Source organism: Tachysurus fulvidraco, chromosome 19 (genome assembly GCF_022655615.1).
Source record: "Tachysurus fulvidraco isolate hzauxx_2018 chromosome 19, HZAU_PFXX_2.0, whole genome shotgun sequence".
Taxonomy (NCBI): Eukaryota; Metazoa; Chordata; class Actinopteri; order Siluriformes; family Bagridae; genus Tachysurus; species Tachysurus fulvidraco.
The window spans coordinates 5574521-5586400 of NC_062536.1; the positions used below are offsets into that span (position 1 = coordinate 5574521).

Here is an 11880-nt window from a genome sequence, read left to right on the forward strand (position 1 = left end):
TAACACATACAGATACTCTGTACATTTTGGTGTTGTAGACCACGCGGCACAAGCCGATGCAGTGTGTCTGGTGAGCTTGGTTTGGATTTGGTTGCATGTTGTGCAGGGCTTCGGTGTGGCTGAAGGGCGGCCCAAAGAAGACCTGAAAAACATGGCGAACGCAGCAGGCCAGGCTTGTAGGGATTTTACACCACCGGGTGGAGAAACTCTGGAGCAGGTAAACTTCAGACTCTAAATAAAGACTCTACATTGTGACAGGTTCAGGAATCTCTAAGGGCCTATTGTTTAGGTTTTTTCAGTGCCACCAGTTTTATAACAAAACACAGTAGCTTTAGTCTCATTCCAGTCATATATTTTGCTCTTTAAGTAGTATTCATTGTTCATTGCTCTCTGTTGCCTTTAAAGACACTTCAGTAAGTACACATCTTTTATAGCATATGAAATTTTAAATTATTTTTGAATTTATTATAAATTAAAATAAAATTATTTCCAAGATGCACTAACTAAAGTCAGGCTTTCAGATGTAGTTCAGTCTTTTTCTAATTTGTGACATTTTCAAACAAATCATGGGCTAAAATGTGGCCTAAGCACTCTAAAAGCATGTTAATGTATGTTCTGTACTTGTAAAAGCTAAGACATTTAGTCTGTATCCTTAACATTTAGTCTTTATCCTTAATATTTAGTCTTTATCCTTAACGTTTAGTCTTTATCCTCTATCTAACAGTCTAGGATAAAGACTAACAGTCTAGAATAGAGACTAAATGATAGACTAAATGTCCAGGATAGAGACCAAATGTCCAATATTGAAACCATATGTCCAGAATAGAAATTAAATTTCTAAGAAGCCTAAACATTCAGGATAGAGACTAAATGTCCAGGATCTAGTCTCTGTCCTGGACATTTAGTCTCTGTCCTGGACATTTAGTCTCTGTCCTGGACATTTAGTCTCTGTCCTGGACATTTAGTCTCTGTCCTGGACATTTAGTCTCTGTCCTGGACTACGATGGAAGGGAAAACTGATCTTTGGGTTGTTTCTCCCTCATGTACCTCCCTGTTATGTTATTTGCCAGTCTCCACCCATTATCTAGTCCACCCTGATCGCATGATATCCACCTACCAAGAAAGGTGAAGGCTGACACATGCTTTCTCCACGACAAATGAAGCCTGCCACTCCATCTTTCTAGTCTGCTGCTAATTCAATATCACAGAGCAGCTGAGTACACTCGGTAGAAAGCTCTACCTGCCGTTTTCCATATACTTTACTGACCTTACAGATGCCTACAAATGCCTAGAATCACTCTGATTGACAGGGGACACAGTAACATTGTCCCTTCCAGCCAGTGAAGGCCAGTTCTGCTGTATTGGACTCCCGGCTATGGATAGCTGTGTAATCATGGAGAGAATGCGAGTTTGAATTGTGATGATGCCACAGCTTTCTGTGATGAGAAGTAGCTGAAAGTAGCCTGTTTTTGTTTTTTATTAAATGTTTATCGGTTTATGACCATAAATACAACATACGGACTAACGTGTTAACTGTTACACACAGAAAGGTTTCATTAAAACTCGCAGAGAAAAAAAGAAACATACTATTTTAATTGTAAAAAAACTAGTTTGATTTGCTTCTGTGTGTGTGACTGTGCTTGCAGGTGAAGACACGTTTTCGCAAGTTCCTCAGGTCCATGTTCCAGCGCATGCTGGCTGATCACTGTCCCAGTATGTGTCCCAGTTTTAGCCCAGAGCTTCCAGAATCACTCCTGCCAACAGTGGCAGGACTCGCCAATGATGGGGTTGAGAACTTGCCCACCCACGCGTTAGTGGTGAGTCACGGTGCATTTATCCGTGTGGCAGTGCGTCACCTGGTGGATGGTCTGCACTGCAGCCTGCCCGAGGGGCTGAAGATGAGCCAGGTGTACTCAGCCTGCCCCAACACAGGCATCTGCAGGTTTGTCATCACCCTTCAAATGGAAGAGAACATCCCAAGACCTGTTGCGCTCCACTGTATCTTCATCAACAGGAAAGATCACCTCGCCAGCCTCAAAGATTAGGGTTAGAGTGACAACCGCACAGACTTCAGAGACGCTCAAACTTTACGGTCATTTAAAACTCTAACGACAAGCCCTCTCCTCGCTAACTGCAGCAATGTCAGGAGAGAGAAGATTTCTAAGCATGCGATCCGTCTCATATCGTATTCTTCTATTTATGGTCCTGAGATTTCTGTCATAAAATGTGTACCAACTGATTTCTACTGTAATGTGAAGCAACAGTATTCATCTGAAACACTATTTATTAGGGTAGTATTATGTAATATTTATGAACTGTACTATTAAGGATCATTTTAAAGTCTGATCCCCGGCCAGCTTTGATTTTTCTGGTGGACTGAAAAGATGCACTTTTTATGCAATGCAGAGAATTTTTTTCTTGCGAAAGATGATGTGTTAAATGATTTTATGCAGTACAAAATAAAGAGTGATAAATAAACTGATTGTGTAGCTCATACTTAAGACGGAAAACTACCAGAGGTATCATAGATTTTATGACTCACCAGAGAGATTAAAATAAAACATTAAGTGGCACATATGAGAGTCATTAGAAGTATGTTACTAAAATAATAATAATACACAAAAACTAAGTTGTTTTCCAGAAGATGGCACTGTACAACCAGACCAGGACGACCTCTAGACGCAGCATCCCTGACCGAAGGACCGAAAGAGAAAGGACACGTCCTCGTCGCAGTCACCCACGCTCTGGCCACAAGCAATCCCGGCCTCTCCCCTTCATTTTCTGTCCCTTGTTGGAAATGTGATCTTTCAGAAGCCTGTCATTTGCCCGTCAGTGAGTAGGCGGTGGTCTGGTCTCATTTGTCACGCAAAGACGACCTGGATTGGTCCATCATCCTCTTGTCCAGAGAGTCTGCGGCCTCGCATTCTTGCCCTCCCACGGAACCTCCTACTGTGCCAAAAATATCAGGCACGAGCCAAATCCATGCTCACACACATCACACTTATTAACATGTGCTGTCTAGAAAACTCAGACACTTTGTGTCAGTCATCAGTGCAGCTGCAGAGAAGAAGACGGACCTCAGGTAAAGGTATACGAGGCATGTTTGATCAGGATTTGGCTCACCGACATGCCTACGTTGTCACTTGTGGGGACATTTGTGCATCTATAATTATATAGTGTGGCCCTGTAGCATTATTTTTGATCCTTTGGAGAGGAAGAACTGCTGGTGATTGTCCAAGTTTTGGTAAAAAAAAAAAAAAGGCAGGGATGAACACATCTAAGCACCCAAACAAAGTCATGTGAGCAGGATGTTTAGGGATGTATACAGTATGTTGTTGTCTTTGTTACTTGCATTATACAACATTTAAAAAACAAAACAGCCTTTCAGAGATTCTGCCAGGTCTGTTGAATTAGTACAGGAGTGCAGTAGAACACAGAAAATGGTGATCATGTGAATAACAGGACTTCTTTCACATAAGCATTTAATTAATGGAGAGAAGCAACAATGTCAGCATCATGAAAATGGTGCCTTGTGTCACCTTGTCGTAGAACCATGACTGACACCTGAATGGGACGATCTCCATATGATACACGTTTACATACCGTATTTAGCACAAACTCTATTCACACTCTATAAAAACTCTATAGATATACAAAGACACTGCTAAAATTATAATTTGATTTGAATAATAATAATAATATACATTAAAAAAGGCTTTTAAAAATAGGATTACAAAGCAATGAATATGTAAGATGCTCTGTTTGTTAAAGGAAAATTCTCATATCCTTTCGTATACGTATATTTGTCTTTACAGTAACCCCATTACATATCAAGCTTAATGTGTCCTCAGGGACTGTGTGAGTGTGTGTGTGTGTGTGTGTGTGTGTGTGTGTGTGTGTGTGTGTGTGTGTGTGTGTGTGTGTGTGTGTGTGTGAGAGAGAGAGAGAGAGAGAGAGAGAGAGAGAGAGAGAGAGAGAGAGAGAGAGAGAGAAAGACAGAACACTTAATTCAGTGTGTTGTAATGTGATGACTCTGCTGAATGCTTTAAAGGTCTCTAGAGCCAGAAAGGGGTCAATATTGTCTTCCTAGGAGAAGCATTAATCATACCTTGTCTATATACAAGTCACACAAGTGTGAAAAAGCATTAGCAACTTAATCTAAGCTACTTCATTAACCAGGCTGGTTTTATTCGACAAACAATAAGCACTGAACTGTGTAGATCTTGAGAATATAATAACAGCTGCATGGACTTGAATTCTGCATGCTTTTTAATAACTGAACAAGAAAATCTCTCGTTGTCGTCGACTTCCCACGTTTGTGTCAAAGGGATGTACACTTGAAAGGACATTAGATAACATCCGGACTGATTTGAAATACCTTGTGGTAGAAAAAAAGTATTTTTACAGCCATACTCTGCCTTTCTAATGAGGGCCAATCAGCCCGCACCTCTGCCTTTAATTAGTGGTTTACTGATTGCACTTCCCTCATCTTCTATATAAGGACAACCCCAGCAGTCTGTACAGGGCTTTTCGGATATCCGGTCGCGAAGGCTGTGCCCTAACCTGGTGATATCCCGACTCAGAAAAGGCCAGTGGGGTCAGGTTTCCTCCAGGCCCAAGGCAGCTCTAGACAACATTTTGACCACAATAGCTGCTGCCACTGCCATTCGTGGGGCCTGAGTGGGCAGTGCAGAGAGTGTACACTGGCATTGTGTTTTTTCCGGAGTTTATTTTCCCCCCCTGAGTTTCTCTAACATAAGTGCACACTTTCGAAGTTTTGTGGTCTGGGAAGCTGATGTCCTAATTGCTCTTGGGGGGAGCAGGGAATGAAATTTGAGCAACAGCTTGTTTAAGGCCATGATCCTAACTACCGGTTAAGCCCTTTCACCCCTGTTCTGGTGGCAGAAGCCATAGGAACATTGTGTCCTCTGAACCATGCTATGGCATCCACTGTTTCCGGTAAAGCAACTAGTAGAAAGCTGGTTGATGCAGTGCTTCTTAGTCAAGGTTTATTTATATTGCATTCTCTATAGTACATATTCACTGCTGTGAAGTTTAAGTCTAGAATAAAGGAAATGACTCATTAGTTCTTATTATGAAGCCCATTTGTATACATGCAGATTTCAAGTTACATATTGATCATCATGTTCCAGCACTAGATCATTTTGCTTCCTTCTAGAAACAAATGCTTAAAATTCAAAAAAAGTATTTTGGCCATAAAAAATGTACAAACATCTGGCAATAAGCTTCATTGACTTATACTTGTTTAAAAGCTCAACCAGCAGTAAATATTAGTAGAATGTGCCTGTATTCAATATATAAACAGACTAAGATATCATTTTAATATGTTTTCTAACAGTCCATGTTGAGCATCATCCTTCCCTGAAGAATATAGTAAGTATTTGATATAGTGTAGTCTGGGCTTACAGACACATCCTCACACATCCTCACAATTTCACCATAGCAGCTAAAGTTTGTCAAGTTACTCAAAAGGTTACTTCTTCTGTCAGTCTTTTCACTTTTCCAGACAGTGCATTCAATAGTAAAAAAAACATTTTCACACAAAAAGAAGGAAGAAGCAAAGTCATCAAATGTATGTGGATAATTAGATAATCATATCTATCTATCTATCTATCTATCTATCTATCTATCTATCTATCTATCTATCTATCTATCTATCTGTCTGTCTATCTGTCTGTCTGTCTGTCTGTCTGTCTGTCTGTCTGTCTGATTGTCTGTCTGTCTGTTCATTTATTCTAAGCATCGTGTCCGCATGCAGAAGCTTACAAACTGTTGTAATGCTGCAATGCAGTGAATTATCCAGTGGAAATGATGATGAGCTCCACCAGAGGGCGATATCTTCAACAAAAGAAATTCCAGGTTTCCAAAAGAGAAACTTTTGCTTCCTCGACAGTTTTGTGCTTTGACCTCATCTGGTGATCTAGAATGCCTCTGTTATCATCTCTATTAGTATTTATATTAATTATCAACCGACCGATTCAGATAGTGAGGAAATAGTTTAGCATTTATTCACACTTTTAAAATAATTAAGTTGTGGTTACAACGTCCACATAATGATCTCTCTCTCTCTCTCTCTCTCTCTCTCTCTCTCTCTCTCTCTCTCTCTCTCTCTCTCTCTCTCTCTCTCTCTCTCTCTCTCTCTCTCTCTCTCTCTCTCTCTCTTCCTCTCTCTGCCAACCCATCACGTTTGTATGTGTAAGAATAGGATATATATGAAATATATTAAATATATAAAGATACTAAGGATATCTGACAGTTGCGACCGAGCTGCTGTTACTGAGGTGTAGCATTCAATAGTCCTCACAATTATAGTAATATATTGTGTGTGTGTGTGTGTGTGTGTGTGTGTGTGTGTGTGTGTGTGTGTGTGTGTGTGTGTGTGTGTGTGTGTGTGTGTGTGTGTGTGTGTGTGTGTGTGTGTGTGTGTGTGTTTCTGTGTGTTTGTGTGCTCTGTCTGTACACACTTCCCTTTCATCTGCAAAATTATCTTGCTCAACATTCCTGGCTTTCTGCCCCCCACTAACCCACCCATTCCTAGCATGTGTGTCTTACTGGCAGTCAAATCAGCCAGTGAGGAAAGGTGCTCATGCTTTCACGCTCTTTTTAAGATAGCTGTCGGTGCACTTGACGCTGAAGAGGGTGAGAACGTGCAAAGTGGCCCACAAATGTCTGATAGAATGTCTTGCATTCCTGTGCTGGGCTCAGTGGCTTGGGTGTTGGGTTCCGGCAGGAGAGATACAAGAAGTGATGTGAATTACACACTCCTCTGAAATCTGTTCCTCGGTTACTGGTATTTTCCAAACTATACATAACATAGTTATCATTTAAAGGGACGTTATTTAAAACCAATTTTACATTATTTTAAAGGAGAAATCCTTTAAATAGGAAATCTGACATATACACTCAGTGTGCATTATATTAGGAACAACTCCACCTTTTGTTGCCATGTTTGAATTTTTTTTTCAGTTGCTGATCTCCTTGGTGTTTTACATACAACAGTATCAGGAGTTTACTCAGAATGATGCAATGAAGTAAAAACATCCAGTGAGAGTCAGTTCTGCTGACAGAAACACCTTGTTGATGACAGAGGTCAATGTAGAATGGCCAGACTGCTTCAAGCTGACAGGAAGGCAACTGAAAAATCCATTCTATGGAGAGCAGAAGCCATTTTAGAAAACACAACATGCATATACATAAACACAAACATATACATATACATATACATATACATATAAATATGCATATACATTTACATGTATGTGTGTGAACTTGTGTGAATGGTACCTTGTAATGGATTAGCATCACTTACAAAGTATGTGATGCTAATCCTGAAAACAAATGAATAATGAAGACTTGGTCTTACTGCACTTGATTTATGTCCTCGTTTACTACTACAGTTTCAAGATATTATGCTAGGTGGCGACTCATACATAGGAGCAGTTTGGACATTTTTCATAAAGTGCTAATTTAACTCTATACATTTTTAATTAGCTTTGCGTTTTGACCAACAGTTATTTCAAATGTTGCTGTTTATCAGATATAAGTCGTTATGTTTTTCAATTTGCTCACATTTCTAGACATATGTTTCAATTTAGCTCCATTGATTTACTACTACAGGTAGTGGTCAAAAATACCAACTGAATCAAGGGCTAATAAAAGCCCATTGGGGCAGGGATCACACTCCCTCATCTATCTACATATACATAAACATATAGATATACATATAGATAAACATACACATAAACATATACATATACACAAACATATACATATACTGTACATATACATATACATATACTGTACATATACATAAACATATACATATACACAAACATATACATATACATATACTGTACATATACATAAACATATACATATACACAAACATGAACATATACATATACACAAACATGAACATGCAACAGCATATTTATAACAATTTAATATGCTTGTAACACAGTTAATTCTAGTTGTCTCTCAATGCCCATGCCTGATTCAGTTTAATAGAGTAGGTTTCTATTAGAGACTGATGTAAAATTACATAATGGTTTAAATCTTTTTTAAATATCTATAGTCTGCATTGTTTTCAGGCTTGAAACAGAAAACTGAACCGATATTCGATTTCCGTGAGCTTTCTTCATGTCATCTTTGCTCGAAATCTCTTGCCACTTTGAACAAGAGATAAACCACACAGAATGTTGTACCATGTTGTGACAGTTTCATCCTGTAATATTAGTTCTCTCTCTCTCTCTCTCTCTCTCTCTCTCTCTCTCTCTCTCTCTCTCTCTCTCTCTCTCACACACACACACACACACACACACACATACACACACACACACACACACAAATCAAAATAAAGTTGAAGTTTAAAAGCATATGAAATTACTGATGCAATAAAGCACTGTGCGTGTGTGTGTTTGTGTGTTTGTGTGTGTGTGTGTGTGTGTGTGTGTGTGTGTGTGTGTGTGTGTGTGTGTGTGTGTGTGTGTGTGTGTGTGTGTGTGTGTGTGTGTGTGTGAGTGTGTGTGTGTGTGTGTGTGCATGTGTCTCATTGCCTGTTGAGGTGATAAAGGACCTACTTTACTCTGTAATCACACTCAACTGTCTTACTCTGGTTTTATTGACAAGTTCATAACCCTCACATTCAGTGTTACAGCACACCTATCACCTATTTGTAAACTCTTACTGTGTAAAAAAAAACTACATAGATAAGTAGAATAATGATGATTTTGGAGGGGGAAAAATATAAAAATGCACAAAATGCAGTGCATTGTGCTTGTGCATGATCAGTAAACAAAGTAGTATTTTCCCTTGTAATAATAGTGAGTATTTTCCCCCAACATACAGTAAGTGAGTGTGTGAACTTGTGTGCATGGTCCCTTGTAATGGATTAGCAATACATACAAAGTGTATTTTCATGCCACACTTACTATTCCCAGGAAAATCTCTGGGTTCACTGCACTCCTGAAAATGAATGAATGATGAAGACTTGGTCTTACTGCACTTGTTTTATGTCCTCGTTTACTCGTAAGTGCTAATTTAACTCTATACATTTTTAATTAGCTTTGCGTTTTGACCAACAGTTATTTCAAATGTTGCTGTTTATCAGATATAAGTCGTTATGTTTTTCAATTTGCTCACATTTCTAGACATATGTTTCAATTTAGCTCCATTGATTTACTACTGCAGGTAGTGGTCAAAAATACCAACTGAATCAAGGGCTAATAAAAGCCCATTGGGGCAGGGATCACACTGCCTCATGCTCACAAAACATTTTTGGAAACATACTTGTTTATAAATATCTTGTTTTATAGTAAATAATTAACATTTTCACAAACAATGGGAAATTATAAGTGCGTGCTGTGAGTCTATGAGGTACACAGGGGAATATGAAGAAAACCATGTGCACCATGTCAACCTTGTTTCCCATGATAAGGATGAAAAATATGTCTTGTCCAATGCCTGAGTTTTTTGGGGATAGTTTCTGAGTTTTTGACATTTATTTGGGATACACCTCTTTGCTTTAATCTGGCAACCCTGTTGTCACACACTGGCAAACACACATCCTGTAACCAGTAGATTATAACCACTCAAAATGAGTTTATACACTATACTGGATTACTGTATGTATAGCCAATATTTATCTCTACTACAGGGCTATATTATTATAAATTCACTGAAAAAAGTAGTTTATATCACATGCCTTAATTCTGTTTGTTCACCAATTATGTGGTCCAAAATCTATATTCACAATCCACTTCAGAGTAAATGAGTAATTTATGAAACATTATAATGTAAAAGCTATATCAATAATCCCAGTGCCTTCTCAGAACATTACTTACACTTCTTTTTTGAGGAGCTTCAGCACAATTTTTGACCGTAAAGCGAATAAAGCTACAATGATCCACACTTTTATCCCAGGCAGCAAAGAAAGTGATGACCTCTAGATCTCTAAGCTGGCAGCATTTATGCCTGAGTCATCCCTCAGTACGTGCTTCAGTACTTCGAGTTCTGTGTGTCTCTGCAGGGGGCAGAGGCAGTGTGCTCAAAAACCATGCTTCTGCCTCTGATCCTGTCAGCTCAGTCATGCTGTGGAACATTAAGACTGCTTGGCCACACATGCTGCAGCCAGACTTCGAGAAATCCCACTGAAGGAAATACAGCTTATTCAGTGACACAGAACTCAGTCAGCACCACTGCGTCAGCTGTATATGGAAATTAAGAGTGCAATCTGTCTAGTTGTTCCTTCTCTTTTACATTGAATACAATGGTATTCGATATGTAGAGGTGTTTACCAGCCACTCTTTTTGGAACACCTATACATGTGCTAATCCATGTAGCAACAGGTCGAGAGCTTCGGCTTTTGTTCACATCAAACAGTCTGTGTCCACTGTATCCTGTGTTTTTCTTATGGTCTAGCTTATTTGTCTTATGTTGTGCATTCTGAGATGCTTTTCTGCTCACCACGGTTGTAAGGTGTGATAATCTGAATTACAATAGTTTTCCTTTCAGCTTGAATCAGTCTGACCGCTCTCATTAACAAGCTGCAGAACTGCTGCTCGACAGATATTTGTTTTGCACTTTTCTGTGGACTGTTTTGCCTGAAAACCCCAGAAAATCAGCATTTTCAGAAAAATACTACAACAACTTTTAAAGTCTCTAAACTCACATTTACCCCATTCTGATGTTCCCTTACATTATATGAAGCTCTCGATCCGTATCTGCATGATTTTATGCACTGTGCTGACACATGATTGGCTGATTTGATAATTACATGATTGTTTAAGGTTACGTGAGTTCAGTCAGTGTATATTGTTAGTTAAAACACTACGTCCATTAGCATTCTGTACTTGAAGATGCCAAAAAGAAAGACTCACAGTGCTACGCAATATGATTTCTTTGATCCTGAATTATGGATAACATTGACCTGCTTTTTGAAACTATATTATCCTTTCATGATTCATATCTTTATTTATACATTTGCACATGTTTTTTCATGAAACAGGGAAGTAGCGAGACCCACTTGACGTGAAAATACAGCTGCCTGCCTGTGGAGTATTAAATGTTTAATGGATATACATGGTCCTTATGTCAGTCTTGGGTTATTCCCTGCTTGCTGTTATTGCCTCTTCTCAGCTGTTGTATTTATACTATATAACGCTGTGTTAATAAAAACCTAATTTAAAGGGCTTGAGGTGCAGTAGATCCCGTTACTCACACTGCTACACTCCTCCAGGGTACAAAACCTACTGGTATGGCTGTATCACTATTAACAATTTAGAATTATATTTGGAGGAGAGACTGTGTGTGTGGATGTGTGTGTGTGTGTGTGTGTGTGTGTGTGTGTGTGTGTGTGTGTGTGTGTGTGTGTGTGTGTGTGTGTGTGTGTGTGTGTGTGTGTGTGTGTGTGTGTGTGAGAGAGAGAGAGAGAGAGAGAGAGAGAGAGAGAGAGAGAGAGAGAGAGAGAGAGAGAGAGAAACAGCTGACCAAAGACAAAAGTAACATTCATGACGTTCCTGCTTACGGTCCTCAGATTTCAAGGATTTCAAGTTATGTTTGACAGCCATGACTCTAGTACACTAGGGTGGGGGGTGGAGGGGGGGCCTTCTGAGAACAGCTTAAGTGTACACATAGACCCTGCCTTTGGTCTTATTGCAACCTGGTTATACTCCGGTAGTTCATGCAGATTCAGGAAAATAAAACACACCCTTCAGTGAATTCAGTCGCTTAGTATTATAGTGAATCAAAAGTAATAAGAGAAGAAAAGAAGATGCTAAAAAATATGTAGCAATATTAATAACTAAATGCAACATCATATACATTAATGGTAACCTAGTGATACAGGAATAAGGTGTTTGT

At 39.1% G+C, this 11880-nt stretch overlaps 1 protein-coding gene across 1 annotated transcript in view; it reads left to right on the forward strand.

Moving 5' to 3' along the window:
• Nucleotides 1-2478, forward strand: part of tigarb (TP53 induced glycolysis regulatory phosphatase b) — a 5896-nt gene extending 3418 nt beyond the window's left edge. Inside the window, exons 5-6 of the mRNA XM_027154060.2 lie at nucleotides 107-217; nucleotides 1647-2478. Of these exons, the coding sequence (XP_027009861.2) occupies nucleotides 107-217; nucleotides 1647-2045 (510 nt within the window). The 3' untranslated portion in view covers nucleotides 2046-2478. The remainder of the gene's footprint in view (nucleotides 1-106; nucleotides 218-1646) is intronic.
• Nucleotides 2479-11880: the final 9402 nt, after the last annotated feature.